This window comes from Polypterus senegalus, chromosome 6 (assembly GCF_016835505.1).
Source record: "Polypterus senegalus isolate Bchr_013 chromosome 6, ASM1683550v1, whole genome shotgun sequence".
In the NCBI taxonomy this organism is placed as follows: Eukaryota; Metazoa; Chordata; class Cladistia; order Polypteriformes; family Polypteridae; genus Polypterus; species Polypterus senegalus.
Window position 1 is genome coordinate 173,356,931 of NC_053159.1, and position 24,511 is coordinate 173,381,441.

Genomic DNA, 24,511 nt, shown 5'->3' on the forward strand with positions numbered 1-24,511 from the left:
AGATGATCAGAGACGGCACAAGCAGCGCTGTGTTAGGTTGCTCTGCACACGCAGGAGAATGAAAGCCCCTGAACCCTGACCTGCACAGACCCTCCCGTCAGGGAGTGAGCATTCCTGTCAATCGCTGTCTCCACTCTGCAAACAATGCAGATTTTTTAGCACATTCCAGGCCTTGTTCAAAAGCTACTATTATTGCTTATTTCTTTTGGGGGGGTGCACAACAACAGGCAGGCAGAAGACAACCAGTGTCTGTGAAAGGGTGCAAAATGAACAGTTTCAGGCTTATTTTTATAGACGTACCACAGCCTTGCTCATCACTGTTGTCCCGGCAGTCATCGTATCCATTACAAACAGACCAAAGAGGGACGCATCGGTAGTTTGTCCGGCAGTCAAACTCGGTGTGGCTATCACAGCGATAAGCAGGACCCACTGTGGAGGGAAAAAAAAAAAGAAAATACAGAGGTTAATGAATTAGAACATTCTGATTTAACATTCAATGAGCAAAATACAATTTGATGAAATATTGAAATATGATTTGAAATAAAAGTCCACATCCACTGTGCTCTTATCTCATAGAAGTAATGCTGTTGAACTCTCCAGCCACAAAGGAAGTTAACTGGTGGGCAGTGGGTGCTGAGCTGGTTCTGGTGCAGTGGTGTGCAGGTTAGAGCCGAGGGGGCATCTGGGGGGCATCCTTTCCAAATTTTTTTTAATTTAATATGAATCTAGTGAGAAGTGGAGCAAAATGACTCCTTTTATTGGCAAACTAAAAAGATTACAATATGCAGGCTTTCAAAGCAATTCAGGCCCCTTCTTCAGGCAAGACGTAATACAGAAACTGGAGTTCCCTGTGTTTACATACACACATCAGGACAGATACAACATTAGAAAACCTTTAATTGAGACATCCTAAATGTAAAAAATGAATAGACCTCTTCAGGCTAACATTCATTAAGCAAGAGAGGAGAACAATGTATAGTCAAGATCTTTGGATAAGATAGATAACTGTCCAACAAAGTCTTTTGAAGTTTCTGATGATTACTTAATAACTAGGGGGCTTGGCTTCGCTTGCCCACCCCCAGGTTTGGTTTTCCAGATACACAATTTAAAGAGATTGTTATTTTCATGGGAATTGTTACATTTGCATTATTTTCACTTTTACTTTAAAACTTTTGTAAAAACAATACTTGTCCTTTATTTCTGGCCCCAGGCATGGTTAAATTTTTCTCACAGGACGTTTAACACTGTTCGTGTTGTGATGGGGGGGCAGCTGAACACATGCTAAGGAGATGCCGTCGGATCATTTTTGTTGTGCTGCACGCCGATCATTTAAAAGCCTGTACAGCAGCTGTCCTTTTGCTACTTTGTGTCTCTGCCGCTCGCGTTGTGAAGAGGGGGGGTGGGTGTGGGCTGAACGCACGCTAAGGAGAAGCGGTCGGATCATCTGCTGACTTGTTGCTGTTGGCGAGCTGCTTTTTCTGCTTGTCACGCTGCGTGTCGTTCATTTAAAAGCCTGTACAGCAGCTGTCCTCTTGCCACTACGCTTCTCTGCCACTCACATTGTGAACTGAGGGCTGAACGCACGCTAAGGAGAAGCGGTCGGATCATCTGCTGGCTTGGTGCTGCTGGCAAGCTGCGTGTTCTGCTTGTCGCTTGTCGTTGTTTTAAGAGGCAACAACTGCTTGGTTAGATGTTCATGAAATTGTTTTAAATGTTGTCTTTGCAGATTACTATAATAAATGTGACAGCAATCTATACATATAAAAGGCAAAAGCCCTCACTGACTCATCACTAATTCTCCCACTTTCCATATAGCTGAAATTTCACGTGCTCATTCCTTGCAGTGTGCTTACAAAAGTTAGGTATGTTTCATGTCCTATTGCAATACCCAAGGGGGGGGAAATGGGTGTACCCCCTAAACTGTATATATAGATAGTGGAAACCCACCCTCACTACTTCTACAACTTCCAATATACATAGGAAGCCCAAATTTCCCCTGCTCATCCTATACACTGTACTTACAAACGTTAAGTATGTTTCATTTTGCGCCATGCCCCGTAACGAACTTTCGAAAATAACGTGTTCTTTTTGGCGGTTCTCACCATTATGCCGTAAGGAACTTTTGGAACTGACCTCTTCTTTTGATGGTTTCATTCCTTATTTCAGTTAACAGAGGATTTATTTCACAGCAGAGATACACAAGGGCCAACCCCAGTCCGCCTTCCTTTTTCCGCACAGCCACTGTCCACGCACCTAACACGTGGTTGGCTCCCTGCCTATATACATTAACAACATCCAGCGCTCATGTGCCTCCTCACTCGCTTCCTTACTTTGCTCAGCTGTTCGTCATGCTCACTGCTCCCTTCTTCTTTACTCCACCGCTTCAAACCTGTTATTGTTGGCCTTGCTTTACGTCTTCCTGCTGGTGACTCCTGCCTTTTCGTTACAATCATCAAATTCACCCTCAATACTAAAATAAGCCTACGACAATTACATTGACAATCATGTTACATTATTTTTAAAATGTTTACTTTTCTTTTTCATAACTTCTTTAACACACAACGTCTCTGCTGTGAAGCGCAGGTATTTTTCTAGTCTTCTTATATAATACGCTACCGTGGCTGCCTGTTTGCCTGTCCAGGATTTTAAATCACCTGAAGCTCGCAAACCGTTTGACCTATTGACCATATACTACGTGACGTCTGCTATCCGATTTTGGGGTGATGATTGACCTCCAAGGTTATTTCTCTTTTTATTTTTATTTTATTTTATTGTAGAATCAACTATTTGCAGCGGCCAGCAGGTCAGCTGTGCGGCATATGCGTTCTCATCACTACCATCATTGCCGTCACTTTCCCTACCTCTTCATATCTTAAGTCATTCTTGAAGCAGATTGAAGGCTGAACATGACAGATAGTGGATCGTTGTGGCACTGTGCCAATGTATTAGATTGTTGTAATCTTTAGATAATGCAAGTGTGAGGCTGTTTGTAGCATAATGGAAATAGTGAGTACACGTTTACTCATTGTAACATAAAGTGTCAATGGGCCATCTTTCATAGATTTCTAAGTTAAGTTGCTTTGATTTTTTACTTTTATGGACATGAACCTCATGTCACTTCAATTTCAAGGAGCAGGAGAAGTGAGCTGCTGTGACGGAGGTTCACGCATGAGGCCAAGAATGAGATGGACCAGAGGCAGGAGCAGACTGTTAGCATGTAACAAGAACCTACCTCTACATTTTGGTACAGCGAGGGGTATCAATGAATAAATAAACAATAATATTATTACTGTTTTGAAACAATGAACAATATCACTATCAGTTGTGGCCTGCAGGGAGTGCTCAGCTCCCCTAACCCAACACAGAGAGATACAGGACACAAGTTAAGCAGTACACCATTTTTATTACAGTGGGAAACTCTTTTCATTTTGTTTCCCACCTGTTCAGCACAGTACAAAAGCACAATAATGGCACTGTCTTTTCTTTGTCTTCTTTCTTTGTGTCTCTCTCTTTTCTTCTGCCTCCACTCCTCCTCGAGCAAGCTTTCTCTTCTCCCTCCCGACTCTGGCTGCTGGAGCAGTGGCAGTGGGCTCCTTTTATACTGGACCCGAGAATACTTCTGGTGGCCCATTAGCGTGGCTCAGAAGCACTTTTTGCTGGCATCCAGGAACCCAACAGGGCTGTGCCAAACTCCAAATCCCATGAAGCCCTGTGGGAATATGAGGCACCACTGCAACCCAGGGGAGCTGCCACCTAGCTCTCAAGGGGGACACAATGTCGTGTATGTGTTCTCTCCCCAAGTCCTTCCATTAAACAGGCATCCTGGCCAGGTAGGAGCCCCGGCCATCTGCTACAAAATGAATTGAATAAATATAAGGGGGGAGACTAAAATTCCTGGAGTTGTTAAAAACAAAACCTTTATTATAAAACCTACGGCAATTCCCTTTTAGTCATCTTCCTACTCAACCTTTGTGACCGTTTTTAGAGCCACCTTTATTTTTTCTCCCTGATTTCTTCCATAGAAGGAAATCTTCTTCTCTTCAGTTTCAAATGTAATTTTGGGAACAAAAAGAACTCACAGGGTAAAAGACAAGGGGCCTCATTTAAAAATTAAATAATCTTGAAAATTTTCCTTGAAGAATAAAGGTGCTAAATTTCAATGATATTGGTCAACTGGGAGCTGAGTTGTTACAGACAGACATGGCTACCACAGTTGGTGCTTTTTGCATTATAGGCAAATGTACCTAAGAAATATGTGGTCATGATAGCATAAAATTCTGGAATTAGTAACATGCTATCTATCTGAGTCTCAAAATATTTTCTGTTTCAATTGTAACATTGGGCGGCAGAGTAGCACAGTGGTAGCGCTGCTGCCTCGCAGTTAGAAGACCCGGGTTCGTTTCCCGGGTCCTCCCTGCGTGGAGTTTGCATGTTCTCCCCATGTCTGCGTGGGTATCCTTTGGGTACTCCAGTTTCCTCCCACAGTCCAAAGACATGCAGGTTAGGTGCTTTGGCGATCTAAAATAGTCCCTAGTGTGTGTTTGTGTGCGTGCCCTGTGGTGGGTTAGATAGATAGATACTTTATTAATCCCAAGGGAAAATTCACATAATCCAGCAGCAGTATACTGATACAAAGAAACAATATTAAATTAAATAGTAATTAAAAATGAAAAAAATAAAAATAAAATTAATGTTAGCATTAACTCCCCCGGGTGGAATTGAAAAGTTGGCACCCTGCCCGGGGTTTGTTTCCTGCCTTGTGCCCTGTGTTGGCTGGGATTGGCACCAGCAGACCCCCATGACCCTGTAGTTAGGATATAGCGGGTTGGATAATGGATGGGTGGAATTGTAACATTAATTGTTAGCAGAAATGGCAAATTTTTCAGTGATGTCACATGTGGTACTCACTGCACTCATCGTGAGGTTCATCTGAGTTGTCCCCGCAATCATCATCCACATCACACTTCCAGGTCTGTGGAATACAGCGGCCATTGTTACACTTGAACTGTCCAGGTTGGCATGTCCTGCTAGCGCAGTGAGCACTGTCCTCATCCGAATTGTCTCCGCAGTCATTTTCTCCATCGCACTGCCACGCCTCTGGGATGCACTTCTTGTTGTTGCACTGCCACTGATGGGTTTCACACTGGTGATTTGCTGAAAGAATAAAGAAAGGAGAGGGTCTGTGATGGGGACTGCAAAGTGAATATTTTAATTAAGAGACAGGCTGCATCAGGCGGTCAGTAATATGTCTAAAGTTGTCCAAGGGCAAGAAGGCCAAAAATCAAAATGCAGTTCAGAGAGAAGAACCATAATGACGCTGATTTGATTAGCTTCAGCTCTCAATTACCCAGTTACAGTTAGAAAATCAGACTTTTTAAATGGACAAAACTACAAATACTTGTAGCGAAATGGAAAGAAACAGGTTGATTTGCTTATTTTTTCATAGGAATCTAAATAAGAAGTATCAGCGAGGCCATAATATTTCTAGGAAGAAATAAATCAGGCAGGTTGGGTTAACTTAGGACTAGTGGAGTTCCTTGAAAGACAAGCAGGAAGATCTGCAAACTCCACTCACTCTAGCATATAAAAGAGTGATCAGAGTACGCTTTAGCAACGGTATGAGCTTTCATTATCTTTTACGAGAGGGTAAAAAACAATTTAGGCTTACATTTGCCAGCGATGTATAGATACATAACTACTAGTCAAGCCACTAGCATGCAGAAATTGGGCCGATTTTAGAGTTACATATATACGAGGGGGGACCCAAAAATTACCGGAATTTTGTTGTTGTTAGGTTGGTATTTGTAGTACGTGGTTGGGCGGCTAGGGCGATCTAGTTACACTCTTCACAAGTCAGTCTGCCAAGTGCCATCAGTCTGGAAGGTTGTGCTTGTGTTCAGTGAATTTTGTAAAAGTAGTTTTGTGCAAGTGTCGTTTTTTTACGATAGCCGATTATTGTGAGCAACGTGCGGCAGTGAAATTTTGTTTTCTTCTTGAAAAAAGTGTTGCAGAAACTATTGTTATTGAAACGGTATGACAACCCTGAACCACTCACCCTACTCACTGGATTTAGCTCCGTGTGATTTCTTTTTGTTCCCTCGGATGAAAAAAGACTTGAAAGGAAGGCGTTTTGCTGACGTCGAAGAGGTAAAACAAGAAACGACCAGAGCATTAATGGGCATTACTTCAGACAAATTGAAAAAATGTTTCGAACAATGGAACAAACGGTTAGATAAGTGTATTTCCGCCAATGCAGAGTACTTTGAAGGAGACTAATTGTAGTTTGTACAAAAAGTTAAATTAAACACGTTTTAAAAATATTTCCGGTTATTTTTGGGCCCCCCTCGTATATTATAGAGGTGTCAGATAAATCCTAGGAGTCCTCTGGGTTTTGGACCTGAAGTAGAGGAGGTGTGCTTTTGGAAAAACAATGGCTTCTTTCAGAATGTATTGTTGTGCTCTGATTACTGGCTACTAGGGACCGACTGTTGTGAGCTAAGCTCATTGCCGTCAGCGGCCAAGTTGATTTAATGCAAATACATTTTTCCGCATTGAAATTTACTTCATTGCACATACATGTATAAAACATGCCCTTGCAGAGTGGTTACTCTTCATTAATATATATGCTAAGGTGTAATGCAATGTGACAAATTCACACCATGGAACAGTAAGCTAGTATGTAGAATGGATTGTCACACACACACGTGAATAGGAGACAATTTCAGTTCTTATTCGCTACTGCAAGACCTCTCCTACCTCTGTCGTTCACATCTTCACCCCTTTTTGCCCTCAGAGGGGAAGATCAAAGACAAGAGGAACGGCGATGATAATGTCACTTTCATTTCTGCCAACAAACCCACCTATTCCTGTCAAGAGCATATTACTTAATGCTGCTTTTCACTTGAATTCAGAACTCGGCACTTACAAGTTCCTAGTTGGAAGTTTCAACTGGAAGACACACTTAAGCTAGATTTCTAATAACGTTTGGGTTTTTTTTTCTAATTTCAGATTATGATGTGAATCCAAAATGCTGATGTACACTGTGATCTTCAGTGAACTTTGGCTTTTCGCCTTAGTAGTTGGATGTCATGGCTGGGAATGACGTCACAACTGAGCTGACAACATTCCAGTAAAAAAAAAAAATCAATAGGCAAGGTCCCTTAATTAGGATTTTTTGACTTTAAAATTTGCCTTTAATGATTATCCTTAACACTCTGTTTCCAGGCAGTAGTTTGGCTTTGATGTTGGCCCATTTTGAATTTACAATGTATGGAAAAAAAGATCTTAAAAGTAGACGTTCCTTTTCTACTATTTTCTTACTTAATCTGGAATCCTTATGGCAAGCCAGCTTCACTAAACATTGCAGGACTGGAAATTGAACCCCATTTCCACGTACTGTGTGAAACATAAATCATAATTCTCCAAACTCTCTAAATGAAGACAGAAACGGCTTATATTTTATTATCAGGAGTACCTCAAACATTGCATATTTAAGCAGCGTGAAATGAGACACGAGTTGTTGCCTAATTTTCAAATGAAAAGGCTTTGCTTTCTCTGTTGAGCCTTGACCAGTAACCTTTGGCATCTACAATCACTTGGTGATGTTCTACAGGAGAATAACAAGCACAGTGCCAGGCTGACACAGTGCCTTGTAACTGTCAACTATGTCTGTGCCAAAGATTTGGGCAGCTGGAGGGTTTGTGTTTAATGCACATCAAAACAAGTCTCTATTCAGAATCTTTAATTATAATGATTTATAGCAGTTTTCATTTTTTTATATTTAGAAAGTGAGTCCATGCAGAGTAATGGTGATGGGCATAAACATACCACTCTGCCCATACTTAGTTTGTAGGTAACAACTACTGAAACTCTTTGTTTGTATATAGCGCTTTTAAAAAGTGAACAACATCCCAAGGTGTTTTATGAGTATGGATTATAGTACAATCGCATGTTTATTTTTTATTTTTACATACCATATACCAAGCCTGTGAGCGATCAACTAAACCCACACTTCTACTGCACCACGACTAAAAGTCGCCCTAAAAATTAAAGCAGTAGAACAACAACCCTAAACGTTTCGGGTCACCACAATACCATTACCTGTGTGAAATGTGAAATGTACATGCTACTCAAATTAAGTAAACACCTACAGTATGCAAATTTTAACATTAACGCTAACTTTCTCCTGCAAACAGATTTACACTTTTTGCCATCTATGATGATCGTATGGTGCCCAGGATTTCAGACTTCCTGTCAGGGAACCACAGATTGTGAGTCTCAAGGACCGTGTGAGCAACACTGGAGCAAAACAAGAAATGGTCCCGTCTCCTGTTCTCTTCACTCTGTACACCTCAGACTATAAATAAAACACCAGGTCAGGTCACTTGCAGAAATTCTCCAATGATTCTGCACTAATGGGGTGCATTGATAAGGGGTATGAAACGGATGAGAGGAGTCCAGTGGAGTAATTGGAGAATTGTCTGCAACTTAACATCAGCAAAACCATGTTAAGGGTTGTGGAGTTTTGCCTCCCTAAAGGGCCAAAATGTCCGGTCAATATTCATGGAGTGGATGTAGAGGTGGTTCACTTCTACAACTACTTGGGGGTCCACTTTAATGACAGGCTGGACCGGTCTTGTAACACAGAGAAACAATATAAGAAAGGGAAGAGCAGGCTCTTCATTGAATGTGGGTAGTGACATCCTTCACATCTTCTACAACTCTGTGATGTCCTGTGTGATGTTCTACTCTATGGTGTGCAGGGCTGGCAATATCATTTTAAGAGAGGCCCACCGAATCAACATGCTTATTAAAAGGACAAGTTCAGTTATGGGACACATATTGGACCCCCTGGAGGTAGCAGCGAAAGAGGGAATTAAAACAAAACTGAGTGCCATTATGAACAGTGTTGCACATCCTCTCTCTGATACACCAACACTGAGGACTTTCAACCAAGAAATTATTCAGTAGAAATGTGTAAAGAAACACTACAGTGGCTCCTTTATACCAACAGTAATATGCCTGTATAGCGCCTCACTGCCACTGGGACTTCCAAGACAGAAGTTTTCTTTCTTTTTAATTTTCTTCCTTTTTAGGCATTCTGGTATATGTTGAGATTGATTGATTGATTGATTTAAAGAGCTTCTGTAAAAAGCTACATTTTCCTTTGGGACAAATGAATTTCTATCTATCTATCTATCTATCTATCTATCTATCTATCTATCTATCTATCTATCTATCTATCTATCTATCTATCTATCTATCTATCTATGAGTATAATTTGATCCCTTTTGGAGTGATTTCTCTCTTTCTGTCTGGGTGTGTGGGTATCGTTTTATCAGGATAAGGAACTCTGGACCCAATAACTCAAAAACAAATGACTCGTAAATTAAACTTGGGACAGTTACTAATATTGTAAAACATCCACTGATTTTGAGCAACATCATTTCAGTACATTTTCTGTACAAAGAAAACTACACAAAAACTATAGTCATATAAGTTTTCCTTCACATGGAGATGTACAGACACATGGAGTAGGCTACCAAGTTGTGTGGTAGACAGGAGGACTGTGGAGACCTACCTAACTTAACTTGATGTTACTATGGCTAAATTAGGTGAAAAGGACTGTCAAGCTTGTCATGCCACATGGTCTGATCACTTCATAATTTCTTTAATACGGTAGCGTGCTTTTGTGACTTTGAAGTTTTGTCCATCCAGTTTTTAATGGATAAACACAATTTAAGGATCACTGAACAATATCGGACCCAAGACAGTTTGCAAACACGTTTGTAGCAGTGAAGCACAGGCTTCCTCAGGTTACAGAGAGAACACGAGATGACGACTGAACCAGCGATGGTCATTTGGTCATACAACCTAGCAAGTGACAATTAGATAGATAGATAGATAGATAGATAGATAGATAGATAGATAGATAGATAGATAGATAGATAGATAGATAGATAGATAGATAGATAGATAGATAGATAGATAGATAGATAGATAGATAGATTTTTATTGTCATTGTCACTTTTACAAAGGAGCACTGAAATTGAAGGTGCAGATGTTAGCTGTTAAAGTCATACCACAGAGTATGGTGTCTTCATCTGAGCCATCATGACAGTCTTGCACAGTGTTACACAGGACATGAGGACTAGTGCAGTTCCCATCATTGCACTGGAACTGCCCAATGCGGCAATATCTGTGTGGACATGTAGGAGGTTCGTCTGATCCATCCCTGCAGTCTTGCTGACCATCGCATTTCCACCATATAGGGATGCACCTTAAACCAAAGACAATTTAGTACATTTCAGAAACACTCCAGGTATATATATTTGTTGTGCAAGTGATGACAGACTTAAAGAAGAAAGTGTTTTGAGGGCTATTGAATGGTATATTTTAAAGATCAGTGGATGAAGAACTGAGGCATGAGAGCAATCAAGAGGAAAAAATAAGGTCACAACTTGGAAGGGAATTAAACCAAAAAAAAAAAAATGGTCAAAACGAGAGGAATCAAAGCAAAGGTCTAGAGCCGAAAAAGTTCAAAATGAGTAAAAAAAGTCTCAAGCCAAAAGAGTAGTAAGGCAACCCAACTTCAGGGGAATAGAGAAAACCACCCAACCATATATTAGAACTGTGTGATGCCCCGCAACCAGGAGGAAAAAAAAGAATCATAAAATGATGGAAAACCTAAAAAATTCAATATGGCATTGCAATAAAAACATTCATAAAACACATGAATTCTCACAAAGTTTATCATTTTCCTTCAATTATTGAATACTAAAATACATTACATTTTTATTGTACCAATTGTCCCCTTTTTGATTTGTCAGTCCCTGAGGGGAAACTGTTTTCTCGTATGTCTTTTGGGAGTCAGAGCACAGGTTCAGCTATCGTACAGCAAACTTGGAGTAATTTTCAATCTAAGTGTCTTGCTCAAGGGCCTAAAGGAGTAGAATTCCTTCTGGCAGTAATGAGATTTGAACCTACAACCTTCCAGATACCAAAGCAGATCCTCAGCCTTGTGCCACTACCCTGACTATACATAAGAACATAAGAAATTTTATAAATGTAACAGTTTGAGTTCATTTTAAACTAATTACTCATCTATTGCAGCTTTGTTTGTGACATTATATACCTACCTACAATTGATTAGAGATCTTTTTTTATCAGTTGTATTGTAATGTGTGAGTCTCTGTCTTGCACCCCAAAACACGAGGCTGAGTCTCAGTACTTTAGCAAAACCAGCTTTATTCAGCTTGAAACATGAACGGTACGGTTATTTAATATAACGTGATCTAACACTCTCCTATACACAGACAAAGCAATCAGGTAGGGTTGTGGCCAGGTTAGTCGCCAAGTAATCCTGTTCCCTGCAGTTCTAATGTTCCCTGCATCACCCATTGATGACAGCACTTATAGCGCGATTGAGATCAGCTCAGAATGTGGTTGCCCTGACAGCAGATAAACTGTCTTCCACAGACTCGGCGATTGCACTTCGAGACGCTCTCTGGTGTGTTATCCCGTTGTGGGGTGCCCCGAAAGAGTTTAGAAACCTTACGTATATTTTAACATCTTCTTTTCGCTAATTTGAAGATCAGTTGTTTTAACGTTGTTATTCAAAAAGCCTGAGAGGTGCATGGAGCTGACTTTTCACTACAGTAGGATAAAATTCGGTATCATACGCTTCCTGGTCATCCGAGTTTGTGGATACCGTATATACTTGTGTTTAAGTTCTCCTGCACATAATTCGCGGCTTGATTTTACCGTATAATTTCCAGTACTTTATAATGTCGGTCGTATAAGTCAAATGCAGAAAACTCACGCTGTTGGTCTAAGAGATTATGATATGGAGGGTAACCACGGAGCACACAGCCTTTTTTTCTATGTATTGTGCCTATGTGACCACAGAGTAATACCCAAACTATTCTGAAGCGACGTTTGCACTGATTTGTGATTTTGTTGTATCTCACACCTTCATACACCTTTATCGTAGGAGCACCCCTTATCTGCGATGAAGCTTTCAATCAGAAGAAAATATGAAGCTGGTTTTAAATTAAATGTCGTTGAAGTGGCGAAGGAAATTGGTAACTGCGCTGCTGCAAAAAAATTCAATGCATCTGAGAAACTGGTGTGAGATTGGAGGAGGCAAGAAGATGTAAAAAAAAAAAATGAAGTGTCATATTTTTGAACGGGCATATAAGTCGGGGTCTAATTTTATGATCGATTTTTCGATTTCAAGACCCGACTTATACGAGTATATACTATAATTCATAAGAAATCAGAGCACATTACTTTTTGTGTTCTTCTTTAGAGTTACAAACCTTTTTAATGGCTTTTGACTTAGTTTCCTGGATTAGCATTTCCAGTAGGTTTGATGAAAGATAGGATAGATTCTCAGCATTGAACTTTTTTGTCATATTTTTAATGCTTATCCTCCTGATCACCTCCGTTAATCTAGTTTGCCTTCATTTTTTTGGCAAATATAACGAAGGAGATCATTCAGTGCATCAGGCTCATTTTGTAAGGGACCAACCAGCTTTCCTTCCAGGATGGTTTCTGCTCCCTTGCCTGACCAGGAGGACATAGATAAGGAAGGTCATCTGGGCAGCGGCTGATATTCCCCTTCTGTGCTAGGATATGGAAAAAGAAAGACTCTGCGGAAACAGCTACGCAGGGGATGACACCCCAGCAACCATGGAGAGACACTCTGGCTGGGCTTCGGCACCTGGAACGTGAGTACAGTGGATGACTGCCTGCTATAAGCAGAACGTTCCCCTCTACAGTGGGTGGGGCCATCCTGTCTGGCAAGCCATAGTATGGACACCTACAAGACAGCATGGGAGCTGTCGAACACTGCCAGGTTATGTGAGGACTGTCAGGGGGAGCTGTCGAATACTGACAGATCATGGACGATTGGGGACATACTTGCTTCTCGGTGACAATAGATTAAGCTCCAAAAGTACTCCCGGGTCCGGAGTTAACACTAGAATTGCATAGGGTGAATAAAGGGGCACTTGTTTTGTTATACCTTTTCCGAAAGTATTTGATATTTGAACTTCAGTCTTCACATATTATACATTTCACACCAACATTTACACAAAGTTTCTGTTTTATTTATGTGTTCACATTTCTTGTCATCCTACATTTACCCAGATTGTAGACACGGAACACACATGAAATGTATGTATTCCAAATAATATATATTATTTACCCTATACAACTCCAGGCACCTCATCCCCAGATAAACAAGACTTGAGATAAGAGAACTTCAGCTTCGTCCGGGGGATGGGGTAGTAGGCTGCATGCTGCTTGTGCTGATTGACACATTTACAAAGCACAAGACACTGATGAGGAGAGGTGCGAAGGAATTTAAGGTGGTCCGTCATTAAGACTTTATTCATAGGCTTCAGAGATTCTAGTGTTAAAAGAGAGCATTCCATTTGGCCCAGGGATTGTGGAGAAGAGTGAGAAATGCACAGGGAAAAACTATGTACTGCTCTACTGTACAGTATATTGTGATGAGAAGCCTGTTGAAAGGTATTTCCTTATTAATAAACTCTTATTTGCACCTGAGACTTGATGTTGTGCAATTGTGTCTCAGGTTTGGAGTGATGCTGCAACACTACTGGCTGAAGTTTGTTTATCAAATTGCTAAGCTTGTCCCAATATCTCATCCTGATAATTCTTAAGGGTTGTCAGAATTTTTGCTCCCATTACATGTCTCATTAGTTTGTTTCAGATTCTCATAGCTCTGAACAAAGAAAGTTCTCCAGGTTTAACCTTAAGCATACTTCCCCTTAGTTTCCTCTGATGTGACTGACTATGTGATTCATCGTTAAGTTGAATTCATCGGTGCCTTTAAGAATTTTGAGGACCTGGATTAGAGCCCCACATAGTCTCCTCTGCTTGTGACTACACGTGTTTAATCCTCTAATTCTGAAATCCTAGGATGTACCTGGTTGCTGTCCTCTGCACAGCTTCAAGTGCTGCTATGTCTTTTCAGTAGCACATTGAAAATACTTAAGAATGTCACAAGCAAAGTCCACATTTCTAAATACCAAAACCACCACAGAAAATACAAAGGTCACAAGTAAACTGATAAAATCAAACTAATCATAAGTCAGTAAGTATGAGTATTTATAAATGGAATACATGGCAAAGGGAAAAAAATGTAAGAACATGCTGTAGGTGGAAGAAGTACAAGCAAGAACAAATCTGAAGTTACCTCTCATTGTCAGCACATCGGTACTGGGTACTGGAACACATGGCGAGACAGCGAGCTACTCCACCCAGCTGGATTGTGACAAAGTTGTCTGGACATTCGCAGGTATAACCCTGCCCTCCATTTTTAATTAAGCATAAGTGGGAGCATCCTCCATTATTGAGTCCACAGGGGTTAGTTACTTAAAGAAGATGAAAAAAGGAAATGTTAGAAGTGCTTTAACAGCTATTTATTTCAACGCATCCATCCGCTTTCTAGACTCACATTGTTCATTTCCTAAACTTACATTCTTGCAACATTAGTGATACAGCAGACAGGATTTTCCCATTTATGACCTGCCTCTTGTGACTAAATGGACAAGAGACAATGAACAGAATAGGAAAAAGAAACAAACAGTCAGGGAATGTTTCGATAGTCAAAGTTATAAGTAGATCATGAAAAACTGAGTAAAGACCAAAGGGTAATAGAGTATACTTTGAGTATACAGAGGATATGTTGACTGATTTCCTGAGGTATCACTAATGTGAAACTTACATGAGAGTTCTATATGGGTCATTCTGTACCATTTCTTTTTAATTGCACCCATAGATTTGGATGAGTGTCACTGTACACCCCTACCAGAAAGAGAGGTGACTTGGTAATGTGATATACCATCACACACCATGTTCATATGACTAGCAATGGGTGTTGATTCTATAAACGAGATGGTGGCGCTCATGATTGAACACTGTAAAATGGCATCAACTGTAAACACAAAATGGCAAAGTGGAAATAATAATAATAATAATAATAATAATAATAATAATAATAATAATAAGAGATTCAAAGTAATGCTTTAAAATAATAAAAATGTACAGGTGTGCCATGACAACTGACGTTTGGATGAAATAGCAGTGTAAACATTTTTATTTGTAACTATACTGTTATGAATAAGTTTTTACTTAATATATTTTACATTTTTCTTCATTAATTTATTCACCTGTTGCATTCACTTTAGGGATTTCTGAAGGCCTAGAATACAAATATCTCTTTTTTTTTTAATTAGATTCTACTTTTGTTTCTAGAAATTATTTTGTCCTTACTTTCCTTCATTTTGTTTGTATACATTTGTCTCCACTTTGTTTGTCTCTTCCTTAGGGCAGTTCCTGTGTTGTTAGAGATGTGCCCTCTGGTAACGATGTGACAGGTTAAAAGGTCACAGTTTGGGACACTTCATTGTCCGAGGTTGCGGATTCCAAATGCCTTTTTGGCAACCTTATTTCTAAGAATTGGTTTTGGTTTTGACCTGTGCCCATATTTTTGACTTTAATTTTTAATTATTCTTTTGGTTTTGGTGACTGTATGATAGATTTTTGTGGTTGTGACCCTTTTTCTGGCTTCGACTACATCTTTGCTTCCAGTTTCTTTCCAAAAATTTGCTAGCAAGTTGTTATATGTCAGCCAGGGTTTCTTCCCTGCCTGGTGTACAAATTCAAGAGCTGTGACATTTTTGTTCATCTTTGAGCCATTTATTCCTGTTATTTTTTTAAAATGTCTGCTGTGTTTTTCAAGCATCTGTTATGTTCAGTGTGTTTTGTGAGTGATCTTCCAAGAGGTAGAGCCACCTGCCAATCGTTGCCCGGAACTGCCTTTCGTTTCATATAACCGAAGTGTCTACCACAGTTCTTGGTCGTTCATTTCAAATACACTCTGGAGTTGGTGAGTTTTCTTGTGTTTTTTTAAGATTTATTGGATTTTTTTCACCTTTTTGCTTTGTCTTTTGACCACTCTTTGGGTGCTGTATTGGCATTTTGTTTGCTTTTGGACTTACCTTTAACAGGCATTGTACACCTTTTGTGTTCTTTAGAGAGTCACATTATTACAAAGCATTTTTCTTGTGAAGAATAAATATGATATATATATAACATTTTTATATGCCCTTGTTACTCCCTGAGTTTTACAGTTACCCCTTTAGTGGGCATTTTTGGGACTATGTACTGTGGAACTCCAGCTCATAACATATGCTAGTCTAACATATTCATTGCATTAAACCAGTGGCAACTATGAGCTTAGCGTGCCTTTTTCTATACAATTACAACATAACACCTTAAAGATGGGTGATAAAATTTGGATCTAACTGGTTTAGAAATTGAGGGTTTTTGGGATTGATGATTTTCCTTAGTTAATAAAAAAATGTCATCACTGACTGCAGAGCATATATAGATGCCATCCCACAGGGATTCAGAAGGTTCAGTAATTAAATGTGATTCCATCAAATGCACTGAAGGTTGCACATCCACTGATCAATATGAAAATTATTATCACTTATTTCAAACGCTCCAGTTAGCTAGTAGGCTGAAAAATATCCCTTAAGTAATTTATTAAATCATATTTTTCTAATTAAGCAAGTTAAACTTTGGACCTGAATGATTACAGGCCGGTAGCACTCACTCCAATCATCATGAAGCGTCAGAGCAGCATACCGGACACTCTGGACCCCCTGCAGTATGCCTGCCGGGCCAACAGGTCTACCTCAGATGCCATCGCGGCTGCACTACATTATTCCCTCTCCCATCCGGAGAACAAAGACTCCTACATCAGGATGCTCTTTGTTGACTACAGCTTTAACACGGTTATCCCCTATAAACTCTCTGCACTTGGCCTGCACCCCACCTTCTGTAACTGGCTCCTAGTCTTTCTGACTGGCAGGCCCCAGTCTGTCAGGATTGGTAATAAGATTTCAGCCACCATTATCACAAACACAGGCACCCCACAGGGATGCGTCCTTAACCCTATCCTCTACACCCTGTTCACCCACAACTGTGTCGCCTCCCACAAAGATAACATCATCCTAAATTTTGCAGATGACATTGCAGTATTTGGACGCATCACTTGTCGGGATGAGATGGCCTACAGTAGGGAGGTGGACAGTCTGGCATCACAGACAAGATGAAGGAGATGATAGTGAACATGAGGAAGGAGAGGAGACCTCACCGGCCACTGTTCATCCGAGAGCTTGAAGTGGAGAGTGTTAGCAGCATTAAATACAGTACCTGGGCGTCTACATCAGTGAGGACCTCACTTGGACTCTTAACACCACACAGCTGGTCAAGAGGGCTCAACAACGGCTGTACTTTTTGAGGGGGCTGAGGAAGTTTGGTATGTCGGCAACTTTTACAGCTGCATTGTTGAGAGTATCTTGACCAGCTGCATCACCGTGTGGTACGGTAACACTACAGCTATGGACCGCAAATGCCTGCAGAGAGTGGTAAAGACTGCTGAGAAGATCACCAGGACCCCACTGCCCTCTCTGCAGAGCATTTACAACTGCAGAGTCTGCAGGAGAACTGAGAGTTACACTACAGCCTAACTGTTGTCCACTTCCACCCTCAGCCAAAAAGACCTCGACCAACCAGAAGCTCCATGACATCATTCATGCCCTGCCTCCCACCCAGTCTCTCCACTATTTAAACAACGCATATCCAGGAAGTTACCATCAAGGGTCAAACAACACAGGAGCTCAATCCACCTCAGGCTGAAACTATAAAGTTTCAAGACAATATTACTCAATCGGTAGCCAGTGGCGCCCAAATCATTCTTCATGTTTATCTGCTTCCTCTTGCAGTTTATAATTTTCTTTTCAAATCAGTCATAAGAAATGGTTCAGTAGAAGAACCGAGAATCTTAAATGAGCAGCAAACACTCCTCACCTATTGGCTGTCGATAAGGGTGATATACATGAATATCAAAAGGCCTCTGCGTCGTGTTCGCTAGCGCTGTCCGGCCTGATCCGTCATATTTGTTTCCTTTCTCTATTGTTCGGGTGTTCCAGTCTGTCCAGTAAATTGTATCTTCAAATAAAGTGATGGCAAAAGGATGTGGTAGGGTCCCGTCATAAACAGCGTGGCGATGATTTCCATCTAGGTCAGAATACCTGTTTAAAAATGAATACTCATTAGGTTGTGTGAGAGCATGGATTCAAGGAATCCCCAAAATGCATTGAACTTTGTATATGTGAGCCAGTGCTGCAATGATCAGTAAAAAGACGTCAAATATAAAACAGTTCTTACTTTTGCTAAATATTAATGGAGATGGACCATTATAATGACTATTATTATTTTCTAACAGAATAGACATGTAACAGCTGGTTAAAATATGGCTCACCATCATTCAGTACTACAATTTTGAAAGGTCTTGTGTAGTCATTTCTTTTATTAACCTTTGAAGTGTGAAAAGCTGATACCATTATAACAGGAGGAGCTGGAACGCTACTGCTGCTCAATGACCTAAGAGCGATGAATAGCCATTACCCCAGAACTAAAATCCTCTACATGTAGTCAGGCCTTTTACTTTTTTACAAACTGTTATGTTGCAGCCTTGTGCTAAAATCATTTAAATTACTTTCTCCCTCATCTAGGAACACTCCATTCCCCAAAAGACAAAGCAAAAATGCACTAAAATGTAAAAACTGAAATATGACATTAACACAAATATTCAGACCCTTTAGCTATGACACTTGAAATTGAGCTCAGGTGCTTCCCATTCTATCGATGATCACTGAGATGTTTCTACACCTTGTTTGGAGTTCACCTGTGCAGGGCCGTCTTAACAGCATTAAAGGCCCCCGGACAAAGCAGTGCACTGGGGCACCCTACCTACACAACCACTCACAAGAATAAAAACGTAAATGATAGATAAGATTAAATATACTGTATATTTATTGTATTGATACTTCCAACAAAATCAGTGTTTAAACATTAAAAAACATGCTGTACAGCAAAGATTAATCAACAAGTCACAACATACCTAGATTAGCATGGGTCCCTATACTCGTATGGACCCCAAGCAACTGCCCAGTGTGCCCAGGTGTTAAGATGACCCTGTACATGTGGTCAAGTCAATCAATCAGACTGATTAAAAAAGCCACAGACATGTCTATAGAAGGTCCCACAGTTCAGCAAAAACCAAGCCCTGAGGTAGAAGGAAGTGCTTGCTGAGCTTACAGTAGAGATAGGATTGTGCTAAGGCACAGATTTGGGGAAGGTGACACAAATTCCTGCTGCATTGAAAGTTTCTTAGAGCACAGTGGCCTTCATAATTGTTAAATGGAAGAAGTCTTAAACCACCCAGACTCTTCCCACAGCTGGCCACCGGGTCAAACTGAGCAATTGTGGGAGAAGGGGCTTGGTAAGAGGAGTGACTAAGAAACCAAAGGTCACTCTGGCTGAGGTCCAAAGAAACTGGGTGGAGATGGGAGAAGATTCCAGGAGGACAACCATCATTACAAAACACCCACCAATCCGACTAAGCTGAAAATTCACTTTCCAAAAGATCAATGACCTCAAGCACGACACAAAAAAACAAAAGAGTGGCTGAAGTAAAACTCTGTGAATGTCCTTGAGTGGCCCAGCCAGAACCCAGACTTGAACCCAATCAAATTTCTCCGGTGACACCTGAAAATTGGTGTCCACTGACAATCTCAATCTTACAGAGCTTGAGAGGATCTGCAGATAAGAATGGCAGAAAATCCCCAAATCCAGGTGCGTGAACCTTGTCACATCATACCCAAGAAGACTCCAGGCTGGAATGGCTGCCAAAGGGGCTTCAACAAAACACTGAGTATTCTTCTTCTTCTTGTTTCAGGTGAACCCTGGATCATCTTTTTCCATACTTTCCTGTCCTCTGCATCTTGCTCTGTCACACCCATCACCTGCATGTCCTCTCTCACCACATCTATAAACCTTCTCTCAGGCCTTCCTCTGGCCTGGTAGCACTATCCTTAGCATCCTTTTCCCAATAAGCCCAGCATCTTTCCTCTACACATATCCAAACCAACACAATCTCGCCTTTCTGACTTTGTCTCCCAACCATCCAACTTGAGCTGACCCTCTAATGTCCTCATTTCTAATCCTGTCCTTCCTCGTCACACCCAATGCAAATCTTACCATCTTTAACTCTGACACCTCGAGCTCTATCTCCTGTCTTTTGGTCTCCAGCCGGTATAACATAGCTGGTCTAACTACCGTTTTGTGAGTAAAAGGTCTAAATACTTGTGTCAATGTGAATTGTCAGTTTTTTATTGTAATACAGTAAATGTATTTGCTTTGTCATTCTACTGTACCAAGTGACGCTTGATCTGGGGAAGAAATTAATGGACTCTTTTTTAGCATGAGGCTACAAAATGTGAAAAAAATGAAGGGGACTGAATACTTTCTGAATCCTACCGTACCCTGAATTCTTCAACTCTGGCCTCTTGAACAAAGCATAATTACAGTAATCCCTCACTATATCGCGGCTTCACTCTATCGTGGATTTTATATGTAAGCATATCTAAATATATAACACAGATTTTTCGATGCTTGTGGGTTCTGCGGACAATGGGTCTATTTACTTCCTGTACATGCTTCCTCAGTTGGTTTGCCCAGTTGATTTCATACAAGGGACGCTATTGGCAGATGGCTGAGAAGCTAACCAATCAGATCACGCAGTTAAGTTCCTGTGTGCTGAATGGCTCAGCGACACAGTGCCGAATTCGATTCCGCGGCGTTAACTAGGAAGTCTCGTCTCGCTCATTCATCATCAACGTGTTCTTCTGTGCACTTCTGTGCTCTTTTGTGTTTATCTTTGTGCATAGTCAAGCCCTTCATTAAGGCTCCAAAATGATCTGCTCCTGCTACTGCTTCAGGGGCCATGCCCAAGCGCTAACAGAAGATGTTAACGATTGCCGAAAAGGTAAACGTTTTGGATATGTTGAAGGAAGGGAAAAGCTACACCGCTGTAGAACGCCATTACGGCATCGATGAGGCTACGATTCTTTTTATTTATAAAGTAGGAAAGGAATATAAGATCTATGGCCACAGTGTCCTTTTAACCAGCGTGCAAAACGAGTTGTAAGTGGATGTAATAAAGCAGTAGTCTGGATGGAATCTGCTTTAGGGATTTGGATTGAAGACTGCCAGAAGAAGAACAACGGCAGTGCTACACAGTCGCCTGAAGAGGCTTTTTTAGGAGAGCTGTAACGCTCTCCTTTGTTGTTCAGTAAAATTAAACTCATTGTTATCGGAAAAGTCATCGTGTCATTGTTGGTGAGTAACCATAATTAATTTTCTACTTACAATACTTAGTACATGTACGTACGTTTAGTGTCACTGTACACACATTTACTATTTACAAGTTTTCTTGCATTGCACGTATTTATTGCTGGTGGCCTGTCTATCGTAATGGCTGTAACATACTGTATGTGATAACGGAGACACTCGATATCTTTAAAATAATATTTAGGTTTTACTGCATATAAACAGTGTGTTTACATACATAATTTCAATGAATCTTACATAATATCTAAGAGAATACAAAGGGATTATGCTGTATAACTGTGCAATAAATGTTTATAAGAGTGTGGGAGAGTTTATAAGGGCTTAAAATATATAAAAATAACCATACAAACGTATGGTTTCTACTTCGCCGATTTTCACCTATCGTGGGGGGGTCTGGAACGCAATCCCTGCGATCAAGGAGGGATTACTGTATTGCGACAACTGCTTTGGTGAATTTCACTGTTCAATATTATTGTCTACATTTTAGCTTATAAACCCCTAAACCAATGTTTATGACAAGTCTATACATTATGAAATGCACACAAAATTAAAATACATTCATACCCCCTCAAAACAGTTTGTTGCACCCCTGGATTTGGCTGTCTGGGGTGTTCCACGCTATCCTGTCAGGTCCTGATATTTAGTGTAAACAGTTCCAAGCAACTAGAATTGTGCCCATAGCTTGAAAAATGAAGTTCTCCAGTTTTTATTTCAATGAAGTGATTTAAAGTTCATCAAAATGTCTTGTGGCTCAGTAACGCCTTTACAATTAACAAGGCCCTAGTGCTGTTGTATGACTAGACTAAAGCAGATATTTACTGCCACATCAAACATGACTTTGGTGAAATGCTAAGGTCTTTATCACCACCCTGAATGTCCCTTCTCTAAGAGACCAACATCTAAAGCAGTGGCAGACCTCCTGAGATACATTCTGACCAAGCCTTATTATTTTTATAAACCACAAGAACATGGGGCTTCCTCTTCCTAGGCAGGGACACTTTGTCCAGTGTATCATACATGTTATTGTTTGGTGGGACAAAGAACGTGAAAAAAGCGAATAATTTTATTGACATACTCAATGTAGTTGAGATGAGCGTCAGCCCAGTAGAGTTTGTCATTTGTGTAGTCAATAGTGACGCCGTTGGGCCACTCGATCTTTGTTGAGATAATCACTGTTTTGTTTGTCCCATCCATTCCAACTCGTCCAATGAATGCTTTATATCCCCAGTCAGTCCAGAACACAAATCTATGAAACAAAAAAATAAATTAGTAGATGAAAAACATATTTTTACATAAAATTGTGGTTCCATAAAATTGCCTAGCATCCTAATGATACTTACTTGGAATTTTCTTTTCATGGTAGCACGTTCACCCGCTTCTGAAATCTTGAGTACTAAACTCGTATAACCATTCAAACTACTGAACACAAATACACTGTGTTTCCTCAAAACAACACGGAGCTGTGTTTATAATTTTGTGGACCAGAAGATGATTTGTTAACCAGTTAGAACCAAAAAAAAAATATTTCACCAAAGTGCCTAAACTCAAACATTGTTCAAAAATTGAGTCGGGAGAAAAAAAAACAATTATTTAAAACCCGAAATCTGTAGCGGGGATATGTTTGCACATAGCGAAAGTGTTTCAGAGGATATCCACAATCTTGAACACATAAATGACATCATCTCATGTGACTTCTGGGACAAGTTGTCACATCATAGCAATGATACCACCAACTGGTGCCAGTCAGGAAAAATGAAATGATGTTGTGGATATTTTATAAACATAACATTAATAAAATATATGAACGCAAATGATAGCTCTGTAAGATTTTTTGATTCAGGTCAGGTCAGGTTGGGGAGCATGCACCGGTACAGTGTGTTGCCGTACCCACCACTCAACGAAACAGCTCGGGATCCTGGTTGGCAACCCTTCAGGCTGAGATACAGTCCAGTCTCACCCTCCCGAAATGACAATCTATCTGCTTCAGCCAGGTACTACGTGGGCATTCCCTTGGCCTGGTCCAGCCACTCAGGGGAATCGAGCCATATGGCCATAGTGCTATAACTGAGGCTCCCTCACAATGCAGGTAGTGTTCCTCATTCAGGACTCCATGAGAAACCGCTCATTCAACACAAAGTCAAACAAGTGGTACCCAAGGATTCTCTGAAGAGACATAGTCCAGTCTTTGTCTCAGGTCACTGGATAGGGTCGATGTCTCACAATCATATAGCAAGATAGGAAGCACCAGGACTCTGAAGACTTGGACCTTTGTCCTTATGCACAGATATCACGAGCACCACACACCCCTTTCCAGCGTCGTCATGACCACAATGCTCTCCCAATCTGTCTACTGACTTCATAGGAAGAGTCACCAGAGACGTGAATGTCTCTGTCGCAGTCTCTCCCTCTCTGATTTTAAAAGCATGAGAAAATGGATTTTTAAAGTCTGGATAAAATGCATTTCGAGAAGAAAAAAACAAACAAAAATGGAAATATCTGACATATACAGTAAATGCCAGTTACCGAAGTCAACTACAGTGTATTCTTCAGTTTGAAGGCTCTGTTAAATACTACAAACACTGGGACCCACAGCTTAGTACTGTTCCTTTCACAATATGCGGTGTGACAAATGGTTACAACTCCATGGGTTCCCGTGGGGGCTGTCAGGGGCAGTGGCAGTGCCTTACATTAATTAGGCTTTCACCACACCTGGGAGCGATTAACGAGCCACCTGGAACACTCGTAAGACCAGCTTAAAAGGAGCCCCCTCGCTTCACTCACAGGGCCAGTCAGGCGGAAGAGGACGAAGCTTGATAGAGGAGGAGTGGAGGTGGAGCGAGGAAGAGAAAGAGAAGGAAGGAAAGTAAGTCCTGTGTCTTGCTTGTATTGGTGCTGGGACTGTTTGGAACTGTGCTATGGGGTGGGGAGTGAGGGAAAAGCGCTTCCCCACTATAATAAGAGTGTGCTGTGTGGCAAAACATGTGTCCAAGTCTGTCTGCGTTGGGGTTTGGGCTGCTGGATCGCCCTCTGGTGGCCACAGCGGCCATTGCATTTTCTCATTCTTCATACTCTGTAGGCTGCAAAATCAATGAGTTTAATTTCATTTCTTGTAAATCAGTCTTGGGATGGTATAGAACAATACAGTGCAAACTAAGTATTGTTCATGCACTAGTGATGGGAGTTGGTTGGAGCTCCATCCCTAGCCCATGCCTTT

The 24,511-nt window shown here is 40.8% G+C and overlaps 1 protein-coding gene across 1 annotated transcript in view; it reads right to left on the reverse strand.

Moving 5' to 3' along the window:
* Positions 1-24,511, reverse strand: part of lrp2a (low density lipoprotein receptor-related protein 2a) — a 248,832-nt gene that overhangs the window by 67,850 nt on the left and 156,471 nt on the right. The window contains 6 exon segments of the mRNA XM_039757567.1: positions 301-429; positions 4,909-5,154; positions 10,083-10,279; positions 14,225-14,402; positions 17,911-18,134; positions 22,373-22,543. Of these exon segments, the coding sequence (XP_039613501.1) occupies positions 301-429; positions 4,909-5,154; positions 10,083-10,279; positions 14,225-14,402; positions 17,911-18,134; positions 22,373-22,543 (1,145 nt within the window).